This window comes from Poecilia reticulata, chromosome 17 (assembly GCF_904066995.2).
Source record: "Poecilia reticulata chromosome 17, P_reticulata-male-v2, whole genome shotgun sequence".
In the NCBI taxonomy this organism is placed as follows: domain Eukaryota; kingdom Metazoa; phylum Chordata; class Actinopteri; order Cyprinodontiformes; family Poeciliidae; genus Poecilia; species Poecilia reticulata.
In genome coordinates this window covers 26,291,403-26,319,358 of record NC_088846.1, presented here as the reverse complement: position 1 = coordinate 26,319,358, position 27,956 = coordinate 26,291,403, and the positions used below count along the sequence as shown (strand labels likewise).

The 27,956-nt window shown below is 37.9% G+C and overlaps 1 protein-coding gene across 2 annotated transcripts in view; it reads left to right on the top strand.

Annotated features, from left to right (window-relative positions):
• cntnap3 (contactin associated protein family member 3) overlaps positions 1-27,956 on the top strand; it is a 114,629-nt gene that overhangs the window by 73,118 nt on the left and 13,555 nt on the right. For both annotated transcript variants that reach the window (XM_008433926.3, XM_008433924.3), the window contains exons 15-21: positions 292-419; positions 1,697-1,867; positions 9,766-9,984; positions 14,793-15,032; positions 16,569-16,793; positions 23,385-23,521; positions 27,430-27,517. In XM_008433926.3, the coding sequence (XP_008432148.2) occupies positions 292-419; positions 1,697-1,867; positions 9,766-9,984; positions 14,793-15,032; positions 16,569-16,793; positions 23,385-23,521; positions 27,430-27,517 (1,208 nt within the window). The remainder of the gene's footprint in view (positions 1-291; positions 420-1,696; positions 1,868-9,765; positions 9,985-14,792; positions 15,033-16,568; positions 16,794-23,384; positions 23,522-27,429; positions 27,518-27,956) is intronic.

Below are 27,956 nucleotides of genomic sequence, written 5' to 3'. Positions count from 1 at the left end.
TTTAACCATATTCAAAAATTGTTGACTTAAACAAGTCCTTTATCTTTTTGAAAACTTACTTTTAAATTATGTCTTATTCAAAGAGTACTAAAACATTTTCACTAGAAACTAGACAAAAATTCATGATACAACTTTGTCTTTTTGCAGTGAAGTGATGCATCTAGATTCTGTCTCATAAGATGTAGCTAAATGTGTTGCACATCCATGTGAATGTTCAAGCTATCAATGCAGGAGCAGTTTTGCCATTTTTTTTCCTGCTTATTTTTCCTCTTTTTTATGTTTTTTTTCCAGGACTGAGGACTCAGGCCTGGTCACCCATAAGGAAAGCCTTCCAGTCAGATCTCTGGTAGTGGGTGACCTCCAGAGGCCGGGGTCAGAGGCAGCGTACATGGTGGGACCACTCCGTTGCTATGGAGACAGTAAGTTTATCTAAATCAGTGCTTCCTAAACCTTTTAACTGTAACTAAACCTCTCTAACTTATTTATCTTAAACATAGTTTTTTAGCAAGAGTCCTAAAAATCTGATTTCTATAAAAGGTTTCAATATAATCCTGGACAGCCAGTTAAATGCTTTTGCTGATCCTCAGCATGTATAAATCTAAAACTTTTAGGTTTTAGATTTAAAACTTTTCATTACCATTTTGGCTGGGTTTTTTCTTTAGACATATTTGTGGAAGATTTATTGCATGGCGAATGAATTCCTGTTATGTATAAAGTGTTTAAGCAAGAGGCAACTGGACTTATTGGGCTGTTTACGATGTTTCACCTCATGCAAAAAGGCTTCTTCAGTTCTTTTTGCATGAGAAGTGAAACCTCCTCAAGAAATAAGAAAAAAAGTGAAAATTCCAGTTTTTTTATTTATTTTGCTGGGTTTGGTTTCTATTTGGGTCTCAACTGCTTCTAAAAAAAACACCCAGTTATTTTTTGGTGTCTGGAAAACGAGCCGATTCAAAAACTTACTGGTTGTTGAGTCAGACTGCATCGTTACCTAGCAACCCCAGCAAAGCCTAGCTGGTTTTACCACTGTACAATGGCTGCTGGAAAAGGCAAATATTTTGTTGTTGACTTATCATCCAGAAACCACTTGCTGCATTCTTTTTTGTTGTACAGGAGGCTCTACTTCTGCTTTTCAAAGATGTACAATTGTATGACTGCACATATCTTTGCAGCTATTTTCATGTGAAAGTGTAAACGTTGATTTGGAGAGTGTGGCCGGCAGCAGCTTATTTGGATTTGAAGTGAACTGCTAAAACTGCTCATTCTAAAAAAGAATAAAAAGCTCAAAATAGGAAGGATAGACCAGACTAAAATCTGATTAAAAATGATTTTGTGCAATAAATATAACAAACATGTTTTGTATAGACCATAGTCCTATCCTAACCTTTTAAAGGAAGCATAATATATATCTTTTAAGCACTTATGTTACTATAAGAAATGAGAAAATTCTAAAATTAAATCGGTTTAAGGAAACAAACAATTATAGGCATAAATGCCTTTGCTTTTGGCTACAAGTTGTGAATAAAAAAAAAAATAAAAAAATTTTACAAAAAAACAATTTACATTTAAGCCACATTTTCCCTAAACAATCAGAATTATAAAACGCTCTCAGCCCTGTTTGCTTTCCTGGTTTGGTTATTTTGGTTTTATTCTGAAGATCTTGACAGTGAATTTATTTGTTTTTCCCACTTTCTTGCAGAGAACTTCTGGAACGCTGCATTTTTTGACAAGGAGACGTCATACCTCCACTTCCCCACCTTCCACGGTGAGCTGAGCGCAGACATCTCCTTCCTTTTTAAGACCACTGCTTCCTCTGGAGTATTCCTGGAAAACCTTGGCATTAAGGACTTCATCCGGATCGAACTAAGCAGTGAGTAGAAGCTGGAATATAACACTGAGTATCAGACGAGTGCAGAAGGGAACTAGTTACATTTCTTCGTGTTTATAATGAGTCTGAACTTTGATGTTTGTACTTTTAAATTGTCAGGAAAATGTAGTTTTTTTATTCTTCAGAGAAGAATAAAATGTTTTGTTTGCCTGTTTAATGTTTGTTGTCATCCAAAATGTATTCTGACAGCCCAAGCAGAAAATTGGGGATTATTAAAACCATTAAAACAAAGCTAATAATTACCGTAGCCCATGGTTTTAATTTTAGAGATGTTCCATCATGTCCCCCCTCTGACCCTCCATTAATTATTTTCCCTTGAGTAATGCGCAACAGATCATTCACATCACGACTGTGGTAAACTTGTGTATTTTTTGGGTGATTGCACCTGATGTCAGATGTTTTATCTAATTTAGATAAGTTTTTTGTTTTGTTTTTAGAAGCCATTATGCACAGTGATTCATTTAGATCGACTGAAAACTGGTCCAAATCAATCAATTATGTAATTTAGCTTCGTTAAATCAAATTAATTACAGATTCCAGACTTTCTAACCCAGTATGATTGTGTTATGTAATTCTAATTTGGACAAATTAGTCAAGCAGAATGAAATTAAAGGATTAGCTTGAATCTTTACCAGAATGAAGTCCCTTATGAACAAATTCAGGATGATGGGCAACACTGGAAAGAGGGATGGCAAAAAAAGAAAAGAAGAAACTAGCCCCCAAATCAACTTTTTTTGCTGACAAACTGTCTAAATAGGTTATTTAGGGTTCTATCTTTAAGTTTTTGTGCAAATGTTGATGTTTTTGTGTAAATTTGTCCCACGTTGTTTTGCCTGAAACCATCTCAGTGTTTTTCTCTCATGTCAAATATTGCTTAAGCAGTTTAATTCAATTCGCCTGTTTGTTTAAGACTGTACAGCTTTTCAGCTTTGCACCTGATGTCAGATGTTTTAGCTAATTTAGATACGTTTTTTTATTTTCTTTTTGGAAGCCATTATGCACAGTGATTCATTTAGATCGACTGAAAACTGGTCGATCTAAATGACCAGTTTAGATCGACCGCGGCACATTATGCACAGCCTTATTTTTCTGAGATTAACTTCTAAAACTGGGTTTAAAGCTTTTCCACTCATTTAAAGCCAGGCACCTTAGCGAAACAACGGCCAATCAGTGAGCAATTTCTGCATGAAATGCTACAACTATAGGCTGAACCTTGGAGTCAAAACTCCGAATATGTACATTACAGTCTTTTTAATCTTAGATGACAGTTGTGTATCATTTAGCACCATGTTGGAATTGGTAAGTAAAAGCATTTAAGAGTCACACTTAGGGTTAGATTTCCAATTCATTTAAAATTTCTGGGATTGAGTCAGTTTTGGTGTCTTATCCACTAAAGAAACATTATTTTATGAATGTAAATTACAGTATACTAAAGATATAAAGCATATTTAATAAATTACAATATGAATTCAGATGAGTTTTGTTTGTAGGCATTAGACCTGCTTTTAATTAAGTGCAAAATTCTGTATTAAAATGTGTTTTATTTTAATGTGTTTATTTATTTTTAGGGCTGCACAGTGGCGCAGTTGGTAGAGCTGTTGCCTTGCAGCAAGAAGGTTCTGGGTTCGATTCCCGGCCCCGGTCTTTCTGCATGGAGTTTGCGTGTTCTCCCTGTGCATGCGTGGGTTTTCTCCGGGTTCTCCGGTTTCCTCCCACAGTTCAAAAACATGACTGTCAGGTTAATTGGCCTCTCCAAATTGCCCCTAGGTGTGAGTGTGTGTGTGCATGGTTGTTTGTCCTGTGTTGCCCTGCGACAGACTGGCGACCTGTCCAGGGTGACCCCGCCTCTCGCCCGGTACGCTAGCTGGAGATAGGCACCAGCAACCCTCCCGATCCCATTAAGGGACAAGGGTGTAAGAAGATGGATGGATATTTATTTTTAATTTTAAATGTTTTTATTAGCTGTAAGCAGAAAATTATCATAATTAACCGAAGTAAAGGCTTGAAAACATCAATCTGTTAATTAATCTGTATAATATGCTTCACTTAGTGAACTGAGTTGGTGAATTGAATGAACTTTTCAGTAAGTATTTATATTTTGAATATGTCTGTAAAATATGTCCCTCGGCCAGGAGCTGCATGTTGTTTCATAAAAACTGAACTGTGACGTCATAATTTTCAAATACTTGATTCTTATTTAATCCTAAAATGTTTTTATAACTCAAATGAGTTGACAAGATTGAGCCTATGAGTTTTATATGATGTACAATGTTTGCAAAATGTGCATTTATTAAAAATTAAAAGAAAGAAAGAAAAATCTTCAAAAAATGTTTTACACTCCGAAAAACAGTAACTAGTCTGCTTTAAGAGGAGATGCAGGAAGATACAAAACATAATTTAGTAAATCAAACTTTTCTTTTTTGTAGCTGTAAACTCACCCAGCTCACCTAAACTCATAAACAGATTTTTTTTGTGTTTCTTATAATTAAATTGTCACATTGCATCACAGCACACTTGTACTCATTTAAAACGAGGAGCGAGAGGCAGTGCATCTGTCTGTTTGCTTTCTGTCCTTTTGCTGCTGATATACAGAAATGTCCTCACTGAGGGACAAATAAATAAAGGATTATTATATTTTCTGTCAATACTACACAGGATGGTGATTAATCATGATGGGAACACACCATTATTTCAATAATAATGGAAGCTTAATATCCAGAAAGAGACAAAAATCCATAAATAATTAGATGAACTGAAACAAATCAAAAACCAGTTGCTGGAGCAGAACAATAAAACAACAACAGGAATTAAGAATAAATGACTGGACTAGAGAAATAAATACTTCAGAAAGGTGAGACTGTGGACCTGACCTTGGCTCTATATGTCATGTTTCAGGTTTAGACAGGAAGTCTAATTAAACATAAAACATACAGAGCTGGAAAAGGTTGAACAGGACATGGAGTAACTGGATCAACCAGCAAAGAAGAATGAAAACCAGTGAGCTTCTTTACTGAGGGGAGAGTGGAGAGTAGCTGCATTTCCACTAAAAATGTGTCAAGTTTCCGCATCACACAAAAGCCAAAAAAATATCCAACATCTGTTTTTGTTCAGATGGCAACAAATTGTTCTCCTTATATAGGAACGAACTAATATAAAAACTTAAACATGTTAACACATCGCTTATGTAAGCTGTAGCTTTGCAGATATTTTCCATATCTGGCCTTCGTTAGCCTGTAGCGTTGACTCTCTTCAAGAGGTTCAGGGATTCTTCACCTTTTTTGCTCACTTTCAGAGTCTGGCTCTGGCGTAGAAATATTCTCCTGAGGCCTTGAGATCTAATGAGATCCAATGCGCTCTCGGACACTACAATGTGTGGCCCCTCTGCTGGAGATAAGCAGCAGCCCCCCACGACCCTGCAAGGATGAGTGGGCATGACAATGGATGGCTGGATCAGACGATGCTATGAAGCTGTTTATCAACTCAGTAAATCAATCCAGGATTACTGACTCACAAAGAGAGAAACGAAAAGCTCGTCAAAAAAAGAGAAATAATTTAAAAAAGAAAAAGCAAATGAATGTGCAAATCAATCCTCTTAACACCAATGACAAATTATTTAATCAATCGAACATTTTGTCATTATTAATGCTGCCATCTGTGCATGGTCTTGCATCATTGTTGGTCCACAAAGATAAAAATGATCCAGTCTAATAGGCGGAGCTCTCATAAAATATCCAGATTGAAATATGTTCTGTTCAATTTGTGACGTTCGGCAGCATTTTCTTAGAGTTACACAAGCGATCTGAGAATAAGAGGTAAATGTACAGTAGTTTCAGTTTTGGTTATGCAAGGATCAATATTGCTAAGATTTCTCTCACAAAGGTTTTCTGAAGACATAAAATGTAACGATGTGACTCAGAGAGACGGAAAAAAAAGAGCGGAGGATGGAGCACGGTTGTGCACCGAAGCATTTTTCATTTTTCTTTACGTTTTTCATTGATTGGTTGAAAAATGAAAATAGACAGTGCTTTCTTTGTTTTTATCTCTTATCTGGAAGCCTAACCTGCTCCGTAGCAACATGAGTTACCATGGTGACAGATTCAGGTACGAAGTCCATCCTGCCGTTACAGTTTAGGGGTAAGAGTAATCGTAGTTTAGGTGAGAGTAGAGACTGACGACAGCTGGGAGAGAAACCAGAAGGCTGAGACAACTGAGTAAAACTCTCATGAAGTTCTTATTGAAGATGCCCAAACTACTCTTAAATCATTTGTTTGGGAGCATTTTGTGTTTCCAGTAGGAACAATAACTTTCGATTGATTTATTTGTTTTTATAAAGGGGACAATGCATATTAATCAACATGAATACGTTGTGAAAAATATGCCAGAGCCAAATTTAATCTCTAATCACCTGGCAGGTTGATGGAGGAGACTAAAAAGATTTTAATTAAAATGCAAAACAAAATACATGACCTTTGATTTATGACAGACTTCAATGTAAAGCTAAAAGTACCGTAGTGCAATTTACAGTAAACCTTTCTAATTAAAACTTTAAAAAGAAGAATAAAATAAAAATTATTCAAAACACAAGTACCATTTTAATTATTTACTAACTGTAATCGTTTAGAGTATTTGAGCAGTGGTGGAAACGAACTGTGAAGAAATGTATTTAAAAGTTTAACATCTGAATAAATAATCATGTTTTGCTCAACTGAAAAAGTCAAATTCATGTAATATTTCATAAATTAGATTTTATTTTAATCCAAAGTCTGTGACACGCAAGACATGAGCAGCATTGCAAGTTGTTCAGGTGTTGGAGGAGGCAGAAAGCGTCGCTATGACGACCGATGGCTGCAGGTATGCTATCGATGGCAGCTGTGAAATGGTAAATGTTGTATTGCAGACCATGCTTAGTCAAAACAATGTGCAAAGGTGTGAAGAGATACAAGGAATTTGGAAAAAGAAAGATTTCAGTTTGAGTTTATGTCAGAAATAAGTAAAAAATGCAGAATGAAGAACTTTTGGCAGCCTAAATTTGATCTTTGAAGGTTTTTTTTTTTTTAAGTAATTTTAAAATTTCATCCCATCTTGTTCTTGTGAGTTTTTGTCAAACCCTGATTAGCTAAAAAGCTACAAAAATACCAACCTTCTAAGAGTTGCTCCACTAATAGTGACAATAATTAGTATTTTTAATTACTGATTACCCCACTGATACACCAAAGATAAAAGGAAAAGCTGCAAAGGAGATAACAACCGTTTTAAGTGTAGCTTTAGACATATTAATATGAGATAAAACGAAATGTTAAACTGCCAGAAAAGTAGACAAAGATGAATTACACGGAGAGGACAAAGTGGGAAAAGTAGCAAGCAGGGAATAAAAAGTATATCCAACTGTAAATGTCAGCATATAAGAAAATGTACAGTGTTACCTGACACAGCCTGTTGTATGTGTGTTAGTGCATCATGACTCAGGTTTATGGTAAAGGTGCGTCACTACGACAGGCTTGTGTGGCGGATTCTTTTTTTCAATTATGGTTTGGCTGTTGTTGTTTTTTTTGCTGCTTGGGTTAGATTTTGCAGTTGTTTTTGTTCCACTTTGGAGGAAGTCGTTGACTTTAAAGGACAAACAGAAGAAGAAGAAAAATCCAGCTGAGGGAAACCAACCCCCTAACATCCCTCTCAGGGGAAATCATTGTCTGTCTGGCTGTTCCACCTCTGTATACCAACCCCTCCCTCTCCATCACCAGCAGATTGCTCCGTAACAGTGTAGCTGGGGCCGGGGAACAAATTCCTAAATGAAGTTACCGCTGGATGCCGGGGTATTTTTTTCATCTTGTTCTGCGCTCCCAAAGCAATACATCCCCAACTTCCAGCAGCAAAACATGAGGGATGGCGCTCCGCTTTCTCTGCACTCTCTTAAATCTTCTCCCTTTTGATAGGGGAAACAAATAGAGTGCAGCAGACACCCTGGAGGAAGTAAATAAAGACTTGAAGCCGAGCAGAGCTGCTGGAACTGGGCAGGATGGCTGGGGAGCTGCAGAGGAAAACTCAGCAGCACAGATTGGATTCAGCTTTAAGTCTAATGGATGGAAAATGCTATTTTTCACATTACAAACGTTTAAATTATTCTTTAAGTATTCAAATAAGATTAGATTGAGATTTAGACAGCATAATCTTTCTTCTGCACTTTTTTAAAATCATTATTGCCAGTCCACTTTCCTATTCTCACTTCTATTTAACTGAGTTTCTTCGTCTTATTTTAATGGACAGACAACGGGTTAAATTAGTCTTGAATACGTCACAATTTCTCATAGTAAACTTTTATCTAAGATACACAGTACAAAAAAACAGCATTAATTTGGTTTAATTATTGCTGTAATAATTACTGTCATGAAGAATAAATGCAGCTGTTCATTTTTTCAGTCATATTTTCACCGTATTTTTCATATTTTCATAAATGTCTGAGTTCCAAACTAAATATTTAATTCACAAGCTAAATATTTATTTTACAAACTAAAGATTTAACTTTAAAATTTAACGTTTAGTTAGGAAGCTAAAAATTTACTTTGAAAAATCAACATTTATTTCCCAAATACATATTTAATTTGGAAGTCAATATTTAGTTTTACAACTATTTAGCTCAGACTTAAACGTTTAGTTTGAAACTAAATATTTAGCTTCAAAACTAAATATTTTTAGAATAAATATTTATTTATATTGAAGTAGTTTTAGTTTAAACTACTTCAAATTATATATTTGTATGTATAAAATATGTAGTTTGTAAAAACTAAATATTTACAAACTACAAAATAATTATTGAGTCTTCTAATCTTTTATTTGGAAGTAAATATTTAGTTTTCAAAATAAATAAATTTAGTTCCAACTTAAATATTTAGTTTGAAAGCTAAATATTGTGCTCTGAACTAAATGTCTGACTTTTTAATTAAATATTTAGTTTTAATTAATAAATATAGGAATAACAAGGTGAAAATATGACTTTGAGAAATTAACACTCGGACTAATAAACCAATTTATTACAGTTTTACTACTTTACAAATGGCTGCCATACTAAAGATGCTGCTGATGTGAAATTTTCACCAGGTGTTGGTAACAACCCAATTAATCAACGCATGTAAAGAAACCAAAACAAATAAGTTCAGAAATTAAGTCGTGTATATTAATGTGAAATGCCACAGGGAAAAAGTTTAAAAGCTGGTTTTGTTTTCACTACCTGCTCATTTTTCTTCCTTTATCCCAACAGATCTGCTAAACTTGGCAGGATATGGCAAATACTACAGCAGGCTGGAATAAATGAGACGTGTTTTTTTATTTATTTATTTTTTATGTAATCAGCTCATGGCCCCAAATTGGTCTTCTTTTGTTTGCTATCCTTCGAGGACTGTTCCCACTCTGCTTAGTTAGAAGCCATGTTGGCTTTATTGTTGTTTTGTTGTGATGGAGTAATTAAATTTCATTCCAGAGAGGCCAACGCTGTCCCTGTCTGCTTGTTTGTCTTTCTACACTGGATGTTGTCAATTCCCCGTTCATTGCATTGGCTCGTTTCAGGCCTGCACAGGGAACCATATGGAAACATGAGTGAGGCTTGATTCCAGCTGTATTTGGAAAGAACCATCTGCCTCTTTTAACAGAATCATAGAGATTTAACCCAGAAGTCCAATTGTCATTAACTGAGATTAATGTTTGCCGTTTGAATAAATGAAATGCTGATTGTTCTTTAGAGTAAGACATGAAGCTGACATGTCAAATGTTTGACTTCTCATCATGATTGCTTTGATTATGTTCAGCTTCTTCAAGCAGCAAGACGTTCTGCAGAACCAAATAACAGATTCTGTCTGATATTTCTGTCTGTTTTTTTCTTTATCAAGCGTCTGCTCGGGTGGTTTTCTCCTTCGATGTTGGCAACGGCCCACTGGAAGTTCAAGTCGAGTCGACGGTCCCGTTGAATGACAACCGATGGCATCGAGTCCGAGCCGAGCGAAACATCAAGGAGGCGTCGCTTCGACTGGACAACCTGCCTGTGGCGACGCAGGAGGCGCCGGCTGACGGACACGTCCACCTGCAGCTCAACAGCCAGCTGTTCATCGGTCAGGAGCGTTGATTCTATTAATTTATAGGCAAATGTCTTTTAGGTTTGTCCTCTCAGGCTTCCTGCATACTGAGATGTTTTCCTATTCAGTTTGATTTAAGTTTATTATAGGTAACAGGATTTTTAGTTACGGGAAAAACTCAATGGTTTTCTCTAGTCATTACTTTTGAAATTATCTTTAATTTGGCCTTTATGCTTTAATGTAATCATAGATCAGGGTTGTTCAAAGCGCAGCCCTGGGGCCATTCCTGACCCTCTGAAGGATTTAGTTTGACCCCTGACCTCATAGGTGCTTGATGCAAATGGACACTTTTCCATCTTATAGAGCAAGATGTTTTACAGGCAAATAAAAAAATATGAGGTTAGACTCACATTTAATAATAACTTTTTTCCGTTCATCTTAGGCTTGGAGTAACTAGAAACACAAACATCGACCTACTTTCACTCAAACGTAACGCATTCAGCCCAAAAGTCAGGAACTGTGGGTCTGTCTTATGATAACGTAATTTTTTATGTTTTGTATCTACAGTGATTTAAAATTTTACATTATTAGTGAGTGCATGATCTTTTTTTTTTATTAGAGACAAAGGAAGGCAAAAAAGTATACAATACACATCTTACTGTGCACACATACTAATCAATACACTCAATGCAATACTGACGAAACATTGCACAAAAAGAAAACTTACAAAATTACAATGCAGCAGTTTCAGCCCTTTTTTTTCAACAGAAAGGAAAAATTGAACAATAAAGCAAAAAAACAAAAAAAATCAAACCCAACCCCCTTTCTCATAATACATGATAACATTTTAAGGAAAATAAAGAAAAAAGCACATTTATCATGACAGGCTTACTTTCTTCCCTGTTTTTATATTCCCTTTTAAAATTGTCTTCTGTTAAACCTTTTGTGTGGCGTCTGTGTGCCTTTATTAGTGGACAAAGATTACTGTAAAAAACAGATGTTAGACTTTACTAGATGAAGAAACGGTAGATAAGTAATTTTAAAAGTTTGTTTTAAAAAATTGCTCTGCATAAAGATTTCAATTCCATCAGAAAAGAATTATAATTTTTATTGCTCCTTTACTAGTTTGGTCCTCATATTTTTGGTCAAAAACTACGAGGAGAACAATTTACCACTTTGTCATGCAGCTGCAACATCACTCACTATTGTTGATTTTTTTTTTTTTACCAAAGCCTATAAGTTTTTAAACTTATTTTTAAAGGTTTCTCAACGTAAGACATTACGATGAAAAATCTGAATTTCTTTTATTTCTATTGAGCCAACAACGTCAAGCCAAAAAGAGAAGCTTCTGAAAGGATTATAAATGTTTCTTGGGGAGTTGAATCATTTTGTTTGACGGTGATGTTTAAGCCTGTTAATAGTACAGAGCTTTTCTGTGGTTTGGCTTGCAGCAGAAGCTGTTTGCGGTGAATAGGAAAGTGCTGAGGTGAAGCTTTCTGATTGCTAAATGACATCCAGATTCATTAGCTGTGCAAGCAGATCAGCAGTAAAACCTACCGCCTGGAAACCGCATCAGGATGTAAACAAATCGGAGCCTGCGTGTTGTTTACAGTATTTTTATGGTTATGTAAATTCCGTACAAAGACGCTGAGATGCTGCATGGTTTACGAGGACTGCAGGTTACATCTCAGTTCATTTCACATTCTGCATGAGCTCTCCAATCCTGCTGATAGATTTGGAGCGAAAAGTAATGAAAATCCATCATTCATTATCAGTTTTAATCAATCAGTAAATATTTTGGGCATCACTTCTTATCAGTGAATCCAAACTTGAAGCAAAAGGACCAAACAGTGAAATTGGACAAGCGAGCAGCAGTGAAATTGTGGAGGAATATTAATGTATTTATAGGACATTCAGCAGGTTGCCATCAGCAGCCTGAAAAACGACAATTTAACGACTTCATCAGATCTGCTTTGAGAGAAAATGTGTCTAGACATCAAGTTGAGTGAGATGTTTTTTGGGGTTTTATTGCAGCATTTAGAGCTCAGTGTCTACATATTTATAGCCCATATTAATGCTCAACCAGGCGTCCATTGTATGCATTCACATTCATGAGCCATAATTCTACCTTTAACGGGTTTAGAGCAGCTTGTATTTCTGCAGAACATTTTAATGGACACAGAGACGTTTAGGCCTGCATGGTGAAATGTTAACTTCTGTTTTCAACCTCTAGTAAACCTTTCTAATAAATATTTAGTGCTGCACGTTTTCCTCAGACTAGAAATAAAAGAGCTAAATCTGGATCTGCAACATTACTCCGACTTTGGTTTGATTGTTGAACCTTGTTTTGATTAAAACACTATCATTTTTGGTTTAAAATATCAAAAATACAGATTTAAAATTTGACAGGTTTGCTATTATTGCACACTACTACATGCTATTATAGGTAAGCTATGTGAATGTCAGCTTTCATATTTAATTTTTTTTTAAACTTTCCTTTTGTAACAAATGAAAAACAAAAATGTATATAAATGAGTTTTTATGTGATATGTTTCATTATTTGATTTTGTTTTTCTGTACTCCTGTAAAGCGTACAAAGTACTTAGAAAAGCTTTATACAACAAAATTTATATTTTTATTAGTAGTAGTAAAAGACTTGACATCCTTAATGGTACATTTCTAATCTAATCTTTAAATGTCATTTTATCTCATCTTTGTTTTAGCAGGAAGAAAACATCCAAATAATTTGTTTTATTCACACATTTAAACAAACTTTTAGTCAAACTTGTGCTGATTAAAACGTACGCTCTCGTGTGATAATTTGTTAAATGTGTTGCTTCTTCTTATCTCATGCAGCTGTAATTATGTGTGGCTGCATGTATGAGGTAAAAATGTATCTTCTGCTTTTCTCTTCAGCCTGTTTTTTGGTAAAGCCTGTTTGTTTTTCAGCACCTGCTGTTTTTGGCTAAAATTAGTTTCAACTTTACTAAGCTGCTTCTTTTTCTGACTGAAACTCTGATGTTTATGTTTTTTATCTGCCAAGTCTCAGTACAGGCCTCAGTAACTCTGAGCTAATCTAAAAAAATAATAATAATTAAAATTCTTGTGGAAACAATCAAGCAGCTTTCCAGAAAATACAGTACAAGAAGTTTCTTTGCTGTAGCGCTGATAAAGACTTTTCTGTTAAATAATTTTCAGATAAAAACTCAGGGTTTGATGATAATCATCATAAATTCAGGTTCATGTGGGGTATGAATAGTTTAGGTCTTAACCTTTTGCTACTTGATTATTTTTGTCATTATCTGAAGTTGGCAACATTTCAAACATTTTAAGCAGCATTTACATTTCAAACTAAAAGCAAGTTTTATGAAACTTTTTTTCTAAAACTGTGCTTAATGTTTTTGTTTAACGAAACAAGTTACACCATGAAACCCACACCATGTAGATTTGGCTCAATAATCTGTTTGCTGTTGTGGATATTTTGTCGCTTTAGTGACTCAAAACATGAGGGTTTTTTTTTCCCTCCATTGATTTCCACTCAGTTCATTCCTCAGATTTTATACTTTCTAAATCTGCAGGTGGAGGTTGTTTGCTTTTGAAGGGTAACTGTTGATACTTTGGCCTTCGTTTTGTTTACCGTTTCTTTTTTCTTTTCTGTTTCACTCCAGTTTTGTGCTCCAGAGCAGGGTGCACTTTCCCATCATAAACTCATGGACAGTAACTGAGCTTCTCTTGTTGGATCATAAATTGTTCACCTGTGAAATTCTCACACATCCTTCTTTCATCAGAGTTGGACTTATCTGCATGTTACTGTGATTTTTATACCTGTTTTTATTCATGTCTATTTATCATAACGTCCCCCTTTCCAGATAAAGTTGATCTTATTTTTGGTCTTTTTTTTAGTATACTTGAAATACAATTAATGTACAAATAATGAAATGTAAGGTAATGAAAAAGTTCTAGATCACAGGCAGATTATTTCACTTTTAACAAGACACAATGTTATAAATGAAATAATCTGCAGGTATACATAGTACTTTTTCATCAATATTAAAGACTTATAGATTTAGAACAAGCTCTTTTATCTTGCAGAAAAGTTAATTGTAAGTTAGTTTTGTGTTTTGGACTAGAAACGAGACAAAAATACTTAAATATTTTGTGATTTTGCAGTGAAAGACAAAACTATCCACTAATTGAAAGCATTATTATCCTATTTTCTTATCATAAGTCTATTTTTCATTAAGTTCTGCAAAGTGGAACATTTTCATTATTGTTAGGACCATTAATCTGTTATTTCCCACTTAAAAATTTGAGCCTTTAGGTGCATTCAGTGCCAGCCTGAAGTTTGTCAAGTTTGAAAATGTGCTTAATGATTTGTGTCAGTTCTGAAACAAATGTAAACAATTATTAGAGGGAAACAGAAATGTTGTAGAAAATGTGTCGAACTGGTAAAAAAGCATGAATTCTTAGTGGTTTCCATTCTCCTGATGAGCCCGTCTGCAGCTGAAAAGATGCGATAGACAGACGTAAGGAAAGCAGATTAGTGTTGTCTTTGAATGCGCCTTTCCACCTACAGCCTGCTGCTATTTCTGTGTTTATATTTGACAATTTGATGCTTCTGGAGGAGCTGATGTGACATGTGGGTTTGTTGTAAATGTCAGGTGGAATAAATAGAAAACCACAGGGAAAGAAAAATGCAGGCTTTTCAGCTCAGGTAGCAATAATTGAGACTCTTGAGCAAAGATGACAGACGGGAAAAGTAGCTCTAACGTGCTTTTGTCCTTATTTTCCAATTTCACACGGCTGAGCCACTTACACCGGCTTCTCTCCTCCGGTGTTTGCAGGAGGCACGGCGTCCAGGCAGAGGGGCTTCAGAGGCTGCATCCGCGCTCTGCAGCTGAACGGTGTTACTCTGGACCTGGAGGAGAGGGCAGAGATGACGCCCGGCGTCCGGCCCGGCTGCCCGGGTCACTGCAGCAGCTACGGCTCGCTGTGCCAGAACCAGGGCCGCTGCGTGGAGAGAGCCGCTGGCTTCTTCTGCGACTGCAGCCTGTCGGCTTACGTTGGAGTCTTCTGCCAGACAGGCGAGAGCATGTTAAATAAAACTGGGAATAAATGTCTAAAACATGATGCTATAAACACATATTGATCTGCTTTCTAACTGGAACCAAAACATATAAAACACTAGTTAGTTGCCGTGAGCCTCCACAATTCAGTTTTAATTTAAATTAGTTTTAAATCTTGTCCTGATGTTATTGTATTTGAGTCAGCATCTTTTTATTTGTTTTGTTATTTTCATTTATGAATTTACTGTTTTTATGGGTTTTTTTTATATTTTAAAGTATTTTGCACCAGGACATTTTGGCTACGTTCACACTGCAGCCTGAAGCGACCCAAATCAGAAAAACTCAACCATTTTATTAAATTCTTTAGAAAACTAAAGCCATCAAAGGGGCTCAAAGACATTCTTTTTAAATCTGTTTATTTAGTTAACTGGATAAATCTTATCTATTGGATAATTATTAAAATCTTATGCAGAGATCTGAACTCTCCTCGATGCCCTGAGCTGCTCTTATTACACCTGCAGGTTTTTAACTTTTTGTTGATCAATAAGGAACATTGAGAGTTTGAAAACAACTCAGATACTCATATTGGAGGAAATACTTCAACAACACTAACTCTCACAAGACTCTGGTTAAAATATAAACTCTTAATCACATTAAAACATTTCCAAGTGTCTTCTGATATTCATTGTGTACAATTCAACAGAAAATCAGAAGAAAATGCGTGAAAAAGATGCAACAACCTAATCGGAACAGAGTCCACACACTTAAACTAAGAAATTCTTTATTAAATTGCGTTTTGAGCACCTGATATTCATTAGAAACTAACCTGTAAATCTACATTTAGATTAATTGTGTAAATATTTGTAGCTTGTTGCGTTCCTGTAAAACGTCTCCAGCACAGAAGGCATCTTTCATTTTTTTCCACTTGCTGTGGATAAGAAAGTTTCATGTTAGCATATTTTTTGAAACTACATGTGTTTGTTTTTGTTAAAATTAAATGTGAAGAAATATTTGAGTTTCCTGGAAGTTGGAACCGGGGATAAAACTGACTGGTTTTGTTATTTTGGCAGATTTTTCCATGACAAGGAAACACTGCATTTGACATGTTTCCTTAAAACTGACCCACAGCTTTCTCTATTTACATCAAATAACCTAATTAGAAGTTTGAAGTCAACTTCTGGGCTCTCCCACGTTGTTTGAAAGGATAGTAAACGTTGTGTGTTATAAATCATGAGGAAAACTTGAGCAGAGTTTCATGTTTTTAAACCATGACAGGTTTTGTTCTCAGCTTCAGCGTGTGGGTGTTTTAAAGGTTAAGCGTCTATATATTTCCACAAGACCTTTTTCTGTGTTTGCAACACTTAACACTCATTTGAAAGCATTTGGATACCACATGAAATCAAAGGTTCAGTGAATCATAATCCTGTTTCAGAAGAAAAGTGCCGCCACAGTGAACTCTGTTTGGGTTCAGCGGGTTCAGCCGCTGCCAGAGTTTCAAGACAACTTTCTTCTCACCAACAGTGATGGATTATAATCTGACTGTTTCCTTTGTAGAGCTGTCAGCCAGTTTCAAACCTGGAACGTCAGTCAGATACACCTTCAAGGAGCCGTACGAGTTGACCAGAAACAGCAGCGCTCTGCCGTCCTCCATCTACTCCGACACGACGCTGAGAGGAGAAAACGTCTCCATGAGTTTCAGGACGGCACAGAGCCCGGCTCTGCTGCTTTATGTCGGCTCTTACTACAGAGAGTACATGGCCGTTCTCATCAACAAGCATGGTGAGAAAGCTTCCTCTGCAAAAACACTAAATATTACCAAGGAGTTTTGGTCTAGTTTCCTCTGAAAATATGTTTGCAGAAGGGGTGTGTGACGGCCCTGGGCCTTGTAGGCTGGTCTTGTTGTCCCTCTTTGTGCTCCTCCCATTTGCAGGTGTGCCTGATCGGGTGATTGGAGTGCAGGATACTTAAAGCTGGCTGTCTCCGTCTTTCAGCGGCGCTGGGTGGCTCGTAGCTGGTCGTTGGTCACTGGTCGTTGGTGGTTTGTCGCCTGTGGCCCTCAGCGTCCATTCTGCAGAGGCAATGGTAGTTGCCAGGCCCCAGCTCCCCGTCTTTTGCACTTTTGAGTTTCTTTTGTTTTGATAGTTGTTTTTGTTAATAAACATTTACTTTATTTCACTTTAACCATGGTATGGTTTCATGTTTTTGTTACGACCCTGAGCCAGTCGTAACAAATGGGGGCTCGTCCAAAGCAAGAATTCCTACAGTTTGTAAACTTGATGGTTTGAATGCTTGATGTTCTGTCATTCATCTTTTTTCGTGTTTGTAGGAGTGAGCACTGACGTCACCATTTGGGTGTGACACGTTTTTTTTTGGCCGGCTTGTTTTTGGCAGCTGTGGCGTATTTGGTAGGTTGGTTCAATATGCAGGTGAGTGAAATGTTTTTTGAGCTTGTGCATCAGTGTTGGTTCTATTTTAGTGACTGTGTCTCCTGCTAGGCTAAGAGGTGCTGTCGCTTTAGACTTCACCTGTTTATTTTGATAGTGTCGTGGGGGTTTGCGGTTAGCGTTCACTGTGCGAGCAGTGATCTCGGGGGCAGTCCGTAAGATTAATTTCTTACTGGTTTGGTGCTTAATAAACCCGCCGCCGATCCACGTGAAGAGCCAGGAATCAGTTTATCAGGTGAGTCTTGGCAGGCAGGTAAAGTATAGTGGGGACATGGTTACTTTGGACCAATTGTGCCCTTGTTTCAATTTGTTTTCACTTCACGCTGTAGTTGGCGCTTAGCTGGCGTTTTTTCTTTCTGTGACGTGATTAATTTTCGTCCTGAAAATGGAGTTTGACCTGGAAAGTTTTGTAGCTGATCCCTCTTTGGAGAAGTTTAATAGTACTACTAAAAACGATCTCATAGCCATTGCTGCTCATTTTAACATACCTGTGGTTAAACAAGAGAAAAAGGGGGTTATTAAAGGACGTTTATACGCCGCATTGGTTGAGCAAGAGGTTTTGCCACCTCCCGCACCAAACACACAGGGTGAAGTTGGGCCGTTTTACCCTGAAGTGCGTAAAATGGAATTGGAATTGGAGATGCGTCGTTTGGAGCTGCAACATCAAGTTGAAATGCGCAAACTGGAATTGGAGGCAGTTGCGAAACGCGACTCAGCGCGCGGTTCTGCTGATCAGGACAGTGGTCTTGCAGGGGCCCAGTTTGACATTAATAAATGCATTCGTTTGATTCCACCGTTTTCAGAGTCGGATGTGGACAAGTATTTTGTCTTGTTTGAGCGTGTGGCTAAGACACTCAAGTGGCCTAGGGATGTTTGGCCGTTGCTTTTGCAGTGCGTATTTACGGGTAAAGCACAGGAAGCCTATGCCTCGATGTCACCTGGTGACAGTTTAAATTATGATAAAGTGAAGAGTGCAGTGGAAAAGGCTTACGAACTTGTACCCGAGGCATATAGACAAAAATTTCGCCGCTTTAAAAAATCCGACAATCAGAGTTACACGGAATTTGGGCGTGTAAAAACCGCTTTGTTTGATCGGTGGTGCGCTGCACAGGAGGTAAAAAACTTTGATCAGCTCCGCGATCTACTTTTGCTGGAGGAGTTTAAAAACGGGTTGCCGGGAAACATGGCAACTTACATCAATGAGCAGAAAGCTAAGACCGTGTCTGAAGCTGCAGTGTTGGCAGACGAATACGTTCTGATGCATAAGGATTTTTCAGATCAGGTTGGTTTCAGACAATCTTTTGGGCGAAGCGAGTACCGCATTGATCGGGTTGATGTCGCTGAGCTAAATGAGGCCAGACGATTTAAAAGTCCGGTTGTTCGGGATGATCGGGTTTGTCATTATTGTCACAAACGCGGACACATTAAGGCGGATTGTTATCAGCTTAAAGCTGAAATGCAAAGGTTTGAGACTGCTCCTAAAGGTGTTGGTTTGGCTGCACCGGTGCAGAATCATCTAAAGGACGCGAAGAACGTTCAGCGTTCTGAAGTAGGCGTCTCCTATCTGCCGTTTATTCGTGATGGGTATGTGTCACTGCCAAACAGCACGGAGAAGGTTCCAGTTAAGATCCTTAGGGATACTGGCGCGTTTGACTCTTTCATTAGAGCTGATGTTTTGCCGTTCTCGGTTGAATCTGAGACAGGTGCCTGTGTTCCGATGCGAGGAATGGGATTAAACGTCTTGTTTGTTCCACTACATAAAGTATATCTCGACTGTGAACTATTTACGGGTGACGCACAGTTGGCTGTGCGCCCTGCTTTGCCGATTGACGGAGTCTCTGTGATTTTAGGTAACGGTTTAGCTGGGACACATTTGTGGGCGGAGATTGTGCAGTTGGATGGACTTGTTAAGTCGGAGCCGATTAAACGAGTCATTTCTCAGACTGACGAGAATAACAGGGAATTCCCGGATGTTTTTACCGCATGCGCAGTTACTCGAGCCATGATGCGTGCTCAGAGTGGGAAAGAGGAAAAATGTGTGAAAAAAATGACTCTTCCATTGTCCAGTTTTCCCATGTCTCTGTCTCGCAGCGAGTTCGTGGCGGAGCAGCAAGCTGATGCTTCTCTTAAGAATCTCTTCGATCAGGTGCGCCCGCTGAGTGAAATCACGGATGGTGCATGTGGCTACTTTCTGCAGGACTCGTTGTTGGTGAGGAAATGGTTACCCCATGCTGACATTGTCGGTGAGCCAGTATTTCAAATAGTGGTTCCCACTAAACTCCGCTCCGCAGTGTTCAAAGTTGCTCATGACGAGTCGGGCCATTCTGGTGTACGTAAAACGTATGACCGGGTGCTCAGACATTTTTACTGGCCGCGTCTTAAAAAGGACGTATCGTCTTACATTAAGATGTGTCATGTCTGTCAGCTCATTGCTAAACCCAATCAGACTTTGAAACCGTTCCCATTACGCCCAATTGTTGCCGCATCTGAGCCGTTTGAGCACTTAATAATTGATTGCGTTGGCCCGTTACCTCGCTCAAAGGCTGGGTCATTATATCTGCTCACTGTCATATGTCAAACTACACGTTATCCAGCAGCCTATCCATTACGGTCAATAACTGCTAGGTCAGTTGTACGTGCGCTCACTCAGTTTTTTCGGTGTTTGGCATTCCTAAAGTCATACAATCTTACCAAGGAACGAATTTTTCATCACATTTGTTCAGTCAGGTTTTGAAGCAGTTACGGATCCGACACAGTAAAGCAACAGCGTATCATCCAGAGAGTCAGGGGGCGTTAGAGCGCTTCCACCAGTCTCTGAAGTCTCTCCTGCGAGCTTACTGTACAGAACTGGCGGGCGACTGGGAAGAAGGTTTGCCGTGGCTGATGCTGGCCGCCAGGGAGGTAACCCAGGAAAGCACCGGGTTTAGCCCAAACGAACTGGTTTTTACGCACAACGTTAAGGGTCCGTTGGCTGTGGTAGCGCACGGGCTTAAAGAATCCGTTCCACCGACAAACTTGTTGGATTATGTAAATGGTTTCAGAAGACGCTTGTATCTGGCGCGGGATCTTGCTAAAGAGAGGCTGACTGAAGCGCAGAGGAAAATGAAAAGTCTGTTTGATCGCCGTGCTGAGGTTCGCTCATTTCTGCCTGGTGATCAAGTGTTAGCTTTGTGTCCAGTCATGACTTCTCCTTTTCAGGCTAAATTTTCTGGTCCATATACGGTCCTGGAGAGGGTTTCCGACCAGAACTATTTAATATCAATGCCAGAGCGGAGAAAGAAAAACCAGTTGTGTCATGTTAACACGTTAAAAGCATATTATGCTCATGACGTTTTATTTCAGCCTCATGGTGTTACCCCGGTGTGTACCGTAAACAGCCTTGATGGAGGCAGCGAGACCTTCAGCACCACGGATAGCGCAGTATCACCTGTGAGGAATGACGGCGGTACAGATGAGTTGGACAGCGTTCTGATTCATGGGCGTCTTAACATGGATATTCAATACATTAAAGGGAAAAACAATGTAAAAGCCGATGCGTTATCTCGCGCTCTAGTTTAGTAGTTTGTTTTGTGCTCTTTTCTCTTTATTTCCTTTTCTTGTCCTTAAAAGAGCTTCTGCGTGCACCAGTTGCTGGTTTGGAAAGTGGAGTAGGGAGAAGAGAACCTGGGCATTACATATCTACTTTGCTAAGTACGACTGGTGAAAATGGTGGCTGTGTTTGTTTACGCACGGTGAGTTAGGCAGGAGCAGGGTTCCTTATAGGAACCTGCTTTTTATGGGTGGGGGTGTGACGGCCCTGGGCCTTGTAGGCTGGTCTTGTTGTCCCTCTTTGTGCTCCTCCCATTTGCAGGTGTGCCTGATCGGGTGATTGGAGTGCAGGATACTTAAAGCTGGCTGTCTCCGTCTTTCAGCGGCGCTGGGTGGCTCGTAGCTGGTCGTTGGTCACTGGTCGTTGGTGGTTTGTCGCCTGTGGCCCTCAGCGTCCATTCTGCAGAGGCAATGGTAGTTGCCAGGCCCCAGCTCCCCGTCTTTTGCACTTTTGAGTTTCTTTTGTTTTGATAGTTGTTTTTTGTTAATAAACATTTACTTTATTTCACTTTAACCATGGTATGGTTTCATGTTTTTGTTACGACCCTGAGCCAGTCGTAACAGGTGCAACAATTTCTTTAATTTTGGGAGAACAATGATCGGCCGATATTTGCATGTGAAGCCGATCTTGTGTACCTCAGCAAAGGTTGAAAAATGGTCCACTGTCCTCTTTTGCTCTGCAGTGAGAGGTTTGGCTGACCGACCGGCTCACCAGGCCATGTCTGCATGTTTGCAGTTGACAATAAGCAACTGTTGTCAACTCAGTGGCTTTCTTGCTATATTGAGCAACATTTAAGAGAAAAATGCTTGATATAGGCCAAAATCAGAATCGGCAGATCAGGCTTTTTGAAAATCGGTAATCTGCGATCAGCCAGAAAACTGCAATCAGTGCACTCTTACTTGGTACACTTGAAAAAAGACTAAACTAACTTAATAGCGACTTTTCAGCAGAATATAGGAGCTTGTTTAAGTCAGTAATTCCTTGATATTGATGAAAACTTGATGACGCTCTGGCAGATTACCGTATTTCACTCCTAACAGGACATTTTCCTCATGTTATAAGTGAATAATCTGCCAATTGAACTAGTATTTATGTCGTTTTTGTCTTATTTCAAGTGTACTAATAGACTCAAATACATTGTACTAAAAACTAGACCAAAAATACTTGGTAGGAATTAGTTTTTGTGGTGTTGCATTTATGTCTGAATAAAATCTGATTATAGTGGGTAAATCTTTGGATCCTTTTCATCATAAGATGCTCGTCGTCCAACAGCTGATTTTCCGAATTTCCCAGCTTCCTCTCCTTTTCTCCCACTCAAGTTTCCTCATCTCCTCCTTTAATGTCTTACCCTCTTTCTGCACCCTTGTTATTTCCTCAGGAATCTTTCAGACCTTCCCCCCCATCTGGGTTTACCTCATTAACCCCTGCTGGTTTTCATCAGTACAGCTTCGCCAGCTGTTATGTTGTGCTTTTATCAGAGACGCCGTAAATAGTGCTGCAGAAATGGGACTTTGTTCTGCTGCTAATAGGTGATAGATCAGGGAAATGTTGAATAAAACAGCCACAAACTTTGTTGGATAATTAAGTTGTGCCTTTTAAGAGTTGAAGTAGTAAAACTTTGAACTTAGAATTACATTTTCAGCATCCAGGAGTCTTGGAAAATTGGCACTTTGCACCTAGATTAGCTTTAAATAGATTCTTTCCCTGGTCCTAATGGCTCAGAAAGCTAATAGGAAGCAAGGCATTAAGGTTCTGCGCCTGCCGCGGATTCACCAGGTAAAGGCTTTTAATAAAAAGTGTCCATGTAAATCCCTAGGCGCTTTCTTTCACTTCCTCTGCACCGTTTTTAACCATTTTTTATCCAGGACAAAAAAATGTCCTCCATTTTTTTCCCTTCTCTGAGACAAACTGTGATTTCTTTTCTCTAAACTGTGAAGAAAAACTTGAGTAAATCTTAATCCTGAACTGTTTGTAATGGGATTAAACATAATAAAAATTGTAATAAAGTAAACGTGCGCATTACAAGGACAAGGTGCAATTCATCCTTTCTAATCTTAAAGCCTCCAGAAAGGATTCTTCCATTGAGTTCACTCCTACTGCTCTCAATATTATAAAAAATTAATTAGATTTAGAGTTATTTCATAAATAGGGACTTACAACTAATCCTCTTAGCACGAAAAGCGTTATCACCTCAGATGCTCATCGTTCTGATTCATTGCTGAGGTGAAAAGGGCATCTGCAGGCAGCGGTGAAGAGATTAAAGAACAAAGACGAGGCTATTTTCACCAACAAGTTTAAATTGAGGAGGAAAAAAATAAACTTTTTTCGTGTGTTTAGATAAGCTGGAGGTGAGATACAAGCTGGAGGCCAACCGAGACGCTGAAGTGTTGAGGAGCAGCAGCGCGAGGAACCTGGCCAATGGGCAGCTGCACAGCGTTGCCATCAGGAGATTGACACACACGGTGTCTGTGCAGGTAGCTGTGCACTCAGGAGAGGCTTAAACTGCAAAAACACAACATCCTGTCGAGGAGTTTTGGTCTGGTTTCTTACGCAAATATCCTATGATACTTAAAATAAGACGAAACTGACTTACAAGTAACTTTTCAGCAAAACATAGTAGTTTGTTTTAAGTCAATAATTCCTTAAATGTTCATGAAAAAAATGCCGCTTCCATTAGGAGATTGTGTCACTTATAACCAGACATGTTTCCCAATTAAAGGTGAAATAAGCTGCCAGTAGCACTGGTTCTACTGGCAGCTGTGCCCCGTAGCTCTGATCTGTTTAATAATCTGCACACGTCGATGAACTATTGTCATTTAGTGGTGAATAACCCTCCACTGAAAGGTTGTCTTAAAATGTCACGTTTGATTAAAAATAAAAATGTGGAGCATGATTACATTTTGCATCTGTTTTTAATATACAGAACAAAACCAGCCGGTGCGTTTCTGTCTCAGCCAGCAAACTGAACCACAGGCTTAATTGTTGCTATCAGCTTCATCGTTAGTGTGGAGTTGGAGTGCTATAAGGCATTCAGACGAGATGAGACAAGAAAATATATGATGTGGTCTCCATGGCAACGAGACAAGAGTTTCGCTTTATTGTTGGGGGAAAAAAATGAAAATCCACATTTTGCCCTTTCACAAATACGACTAGAGGAAAACACACCATTTAATATACCTGCAGCATTAGAGATTGTTAAATTAAAACTTTTGTAAAGAATTCTTTAAATCGTAAGACATTAAAATATGTTTATATACATGAAGTCTATGCATGTGTGAGAGAGGAGGTAGTTTATCATTAATGCATGTTTCTGAACTTTATATTATGCAAAATAAGATGTTCACCTCTCAAAGATATTAGTGATGTGTGTTTTTTTTTTAAGTGGAGAATAATAAAATACTCTTAGCTGAAATTATATATTGTGTGGGTGGTTTGGTGGGAGGCACAGAGGATTTTTTTCCATTCTCCAAGACGCAAATGACATTTCTTTAAAGAAAATGGCGATCTAAATTTATGTTGGTGTTTATTTTTCATAGTAAACAAGAAATACTGTTTAGATTTCTATGGATTTCTTTCTTTTCCATATGACTTTTTGTATCTCTGGTGCTTAATGCAGACATCTGGTCGCTGTACAATCACTACCAAATATTTATTTTCTTGAACAAGTACGTTTTGATCAACATAAAAGAATTATTTACTTAAATCAAGAGCCTAAATCTTGCTGAAACACAAAATCTTACAAAGTATTTTTGTCTAGTTTGTTGTGCAAATATCTTGATACATTTGAAATGAGACAAAACTAACTTGTAAGTAAATTTTCAGCAAGATACAGGATCCTGTTTATGGTCAATAAATCCTTGATATTGATATTTACTTGTTTAATTGGCAAATTATTTCACTTACAAGATGGGAAAATGTTTTGTTGTGAAACTACAAGTTTTTATCAATATTAATAAAATCTATTTTTCTGAACAGTTATTTGCTAGTTAGCTTTATCTTAATTCAAGTGTATTCAGATATTTTCTCTAGAAACTAGACAGAAATACTTGGTGATATTTAGTATTTTTGCAGCGTAGTGACATGATGTTACTGCCTGAGCTGGTAAAAAGCAGCAACCTGCCGTCCTGGACTGAAGTCCTTCTTAGCAATCCCTAAAACCAGCATAGGATCGTTTTATGTCATGACTGCAGGCCTTAAGGGAACAAAATACATCAACCAACTAATTAAATTACACTTCAAATGAAATATGAAGCACGGTAATCTTATCTGGATCCAACAACTCTCCCAGCTTGTTCACAGCAGCCGGGTTTGATGTATGAGGACGGCACTAACAACCAGGAGTCAGTAGCCTGAATGTCTCTTTAATTATAAACAATGTGAGATAAAATACAAGGTGACCTCAAACTGATTCGCCGCGTGTGAGGCTGCAGTGAAATATGAAGTGCGCTGCGTTGTGTCTGCTTCCATCATCATGAATCATTGCTTTGTTATCAACGCGCTCTGAGGAAGCAGGGCGGGTTTTAGTGAGGGTTTCATGCAGCCATTTCCTGATGGCCAGCAGTCTCTCAAGTGGACATAATCATCTCCGCCGCCCTGACCTCATGAAAAACGACCCAGAAAAGGCGAAATCGCTCCAGCAGAATGTCGGATCGCCGGGTTCTGGCTCTTATCGGGGCTCCCTTTGTTCGCAATTCTTTTGGGTTTTACAGAAGGTGTTTTATTACGGCTGGAAAGCAGTACATCAGACTGACAGGGAGCGGAAAATAAAGTCCTGCCCTCAACGTAAGGAGCGCTTCATGTTCAGGCTGCCAAGTGTAAACGTACCAGGAAACATGGAGGTGGTCAAATAAATCCGGTAACAGTACAGTAAAACCAGATTTATTCAACTGGCTATAGGTGGCATTGCTTGTAATAATCTAGTTAAACTTTAAACAGGATTTAACACATTTACTGCATGAGTTAATCAATCAGTCACGTTTATTTGTATCGCACATTCAAAGTGCTTTACATGATAAAAACACAAACATACAAAGTCATAGAAGACAGTCAACAGTTGAGATATTACATTTTGTCAAGTGACATCATTTCACATCAAGATGTTGGTCAGTGTTTCATTTATTATTATGAAGAAATAGTTTTATTTATATTGCACTTTTTCAGCAACAAGCAATTCAAAGAAGAAAAGCAAAGACAACAAAATAAAAGAAAAAACAAGCACATCAAAAGAAAAACTGCGCTTTAAAATGTTCCATTTAATTGTTAATATGAACCACCATGAAAAAGTAAAAAAGCATTTCAGCGACAAATCAGAAGTGAGTTTCAGGACTTACTGTCTGGTGATTTGATATTAAAGGATTTAGCACATAATTTTATCTACAAAGACGAAGCCATTTCACATGAGAAGCTATGGCAGATAGCGTAGTGTGCGAAAAAAACAGTAGATCCAGAAGAAACAGGCCCACAGCATCACGCCTCCATCACCATACTCAACCTTTGTTTTAGTCCAGACCAATCTGCCTTTTTGTTAACAAAAAGTTCAAGTAGAGTATAGAAAAGTTCCTATTTTAAAGTTTGTGCTGGTAGAAAAAACCAGGCTTTGTCCCGACACTAAACATGTCATGTTGGTATTTAGATGTTTGTTTTAATGGTTGTTAAAAGTCTCATGGGTCATTTTGATGACCACAGATCAAAAAGTGTCACTAGCCTCGACAGTAATGGCTTCACCTGAAATACACTTTTCATTTTCTGACAGCTCTTACAATGCAGGTATGGCTGGGAATTTGTAAAAACAAAGGAAAATGCTTTCTGTGCTTCACATCACATTTTTAAAACTTGTTATGGATTTTTTTACAGCTGAGAATCTTTAGATTTCAAGCCAAGTTAAAGAAACCAAAAAAAAAGAAATGTCAGTAGAATTTCTTTGCATTCTCAGAATAAGCAAATGTTCAGTTAAAGACCTTTCAAACTTTGATAACCTAAATAAATGTTAATTTACACGTCATGCTGGTTAGTTAAAAAGGGAAATATAAAATTATCCTTCATTTTTTAACTTTTCATGAAACTCTTAAGAAGCATTTTCTCCAGATAATTTTCCCAGGAAACCTCTGGAATGATTATTTAGTTTATAAATTTAGTTTTGTTGAGTTGGGGCTATTAAACTGCACCGCAAAAACACAAAGTCTTACTAAGTTTTTTTTTTTTTTTTTTTTAGTTTCCAGTGGAAATATCTTGGTAAATTTGAAATAAGCAGAGTTGGGTAGCACCAAAACAAGATCAAAAACCAGATTTTGTGTTTTTGCAGTGTGCACAAACAGAAAGGTTTATGCAAAATACACATAAAAACTAAATTCAAATCTCTCCTTTTTTTTTTTTTTTTCATTAGGTTGATCAAAATGCCAGAGAAGACTTCAACCTCACGTCTGACGGAGAGTTTAATGCCATCAAGTCGCTGGTGTTGGGCAAAGTGCATGGTAAGTGAGGAGGCAGTGAGAGCAGAAAATAGATATTTTTGGCTTTAAAGCACTCAGACTTGTTCGCTCTCCTCCAACACTCAGCAGGTCCACTTTCACTAGAATAAAAGGAAAAAGCTGGACTAAATGCATTGTTACAGCACACATGAAATGCTAAAAGTCTACTTTAGAGCAGCTGGTGCTGATTTCTTTTATATTATATTTTCTCTAATGATTAAAAATCAACAGTATTGAATAATTTCTTGCACTTTGATTAAAAAAAAAAAACATAGTTCAGAAATTTCTTTTTGTTCTGAAGAAACTTCTGTTGTGAATCAACTTCCATCCTTATCGCGACAACCAGCCCCTAATAATGAGTCTTTGAAGAAACTGCCTGGTGCCATGGAAATGAAAACGGTCAAATTTGTTTTGCTTTTCCAAAAGTTACAGCAGAGTTAGA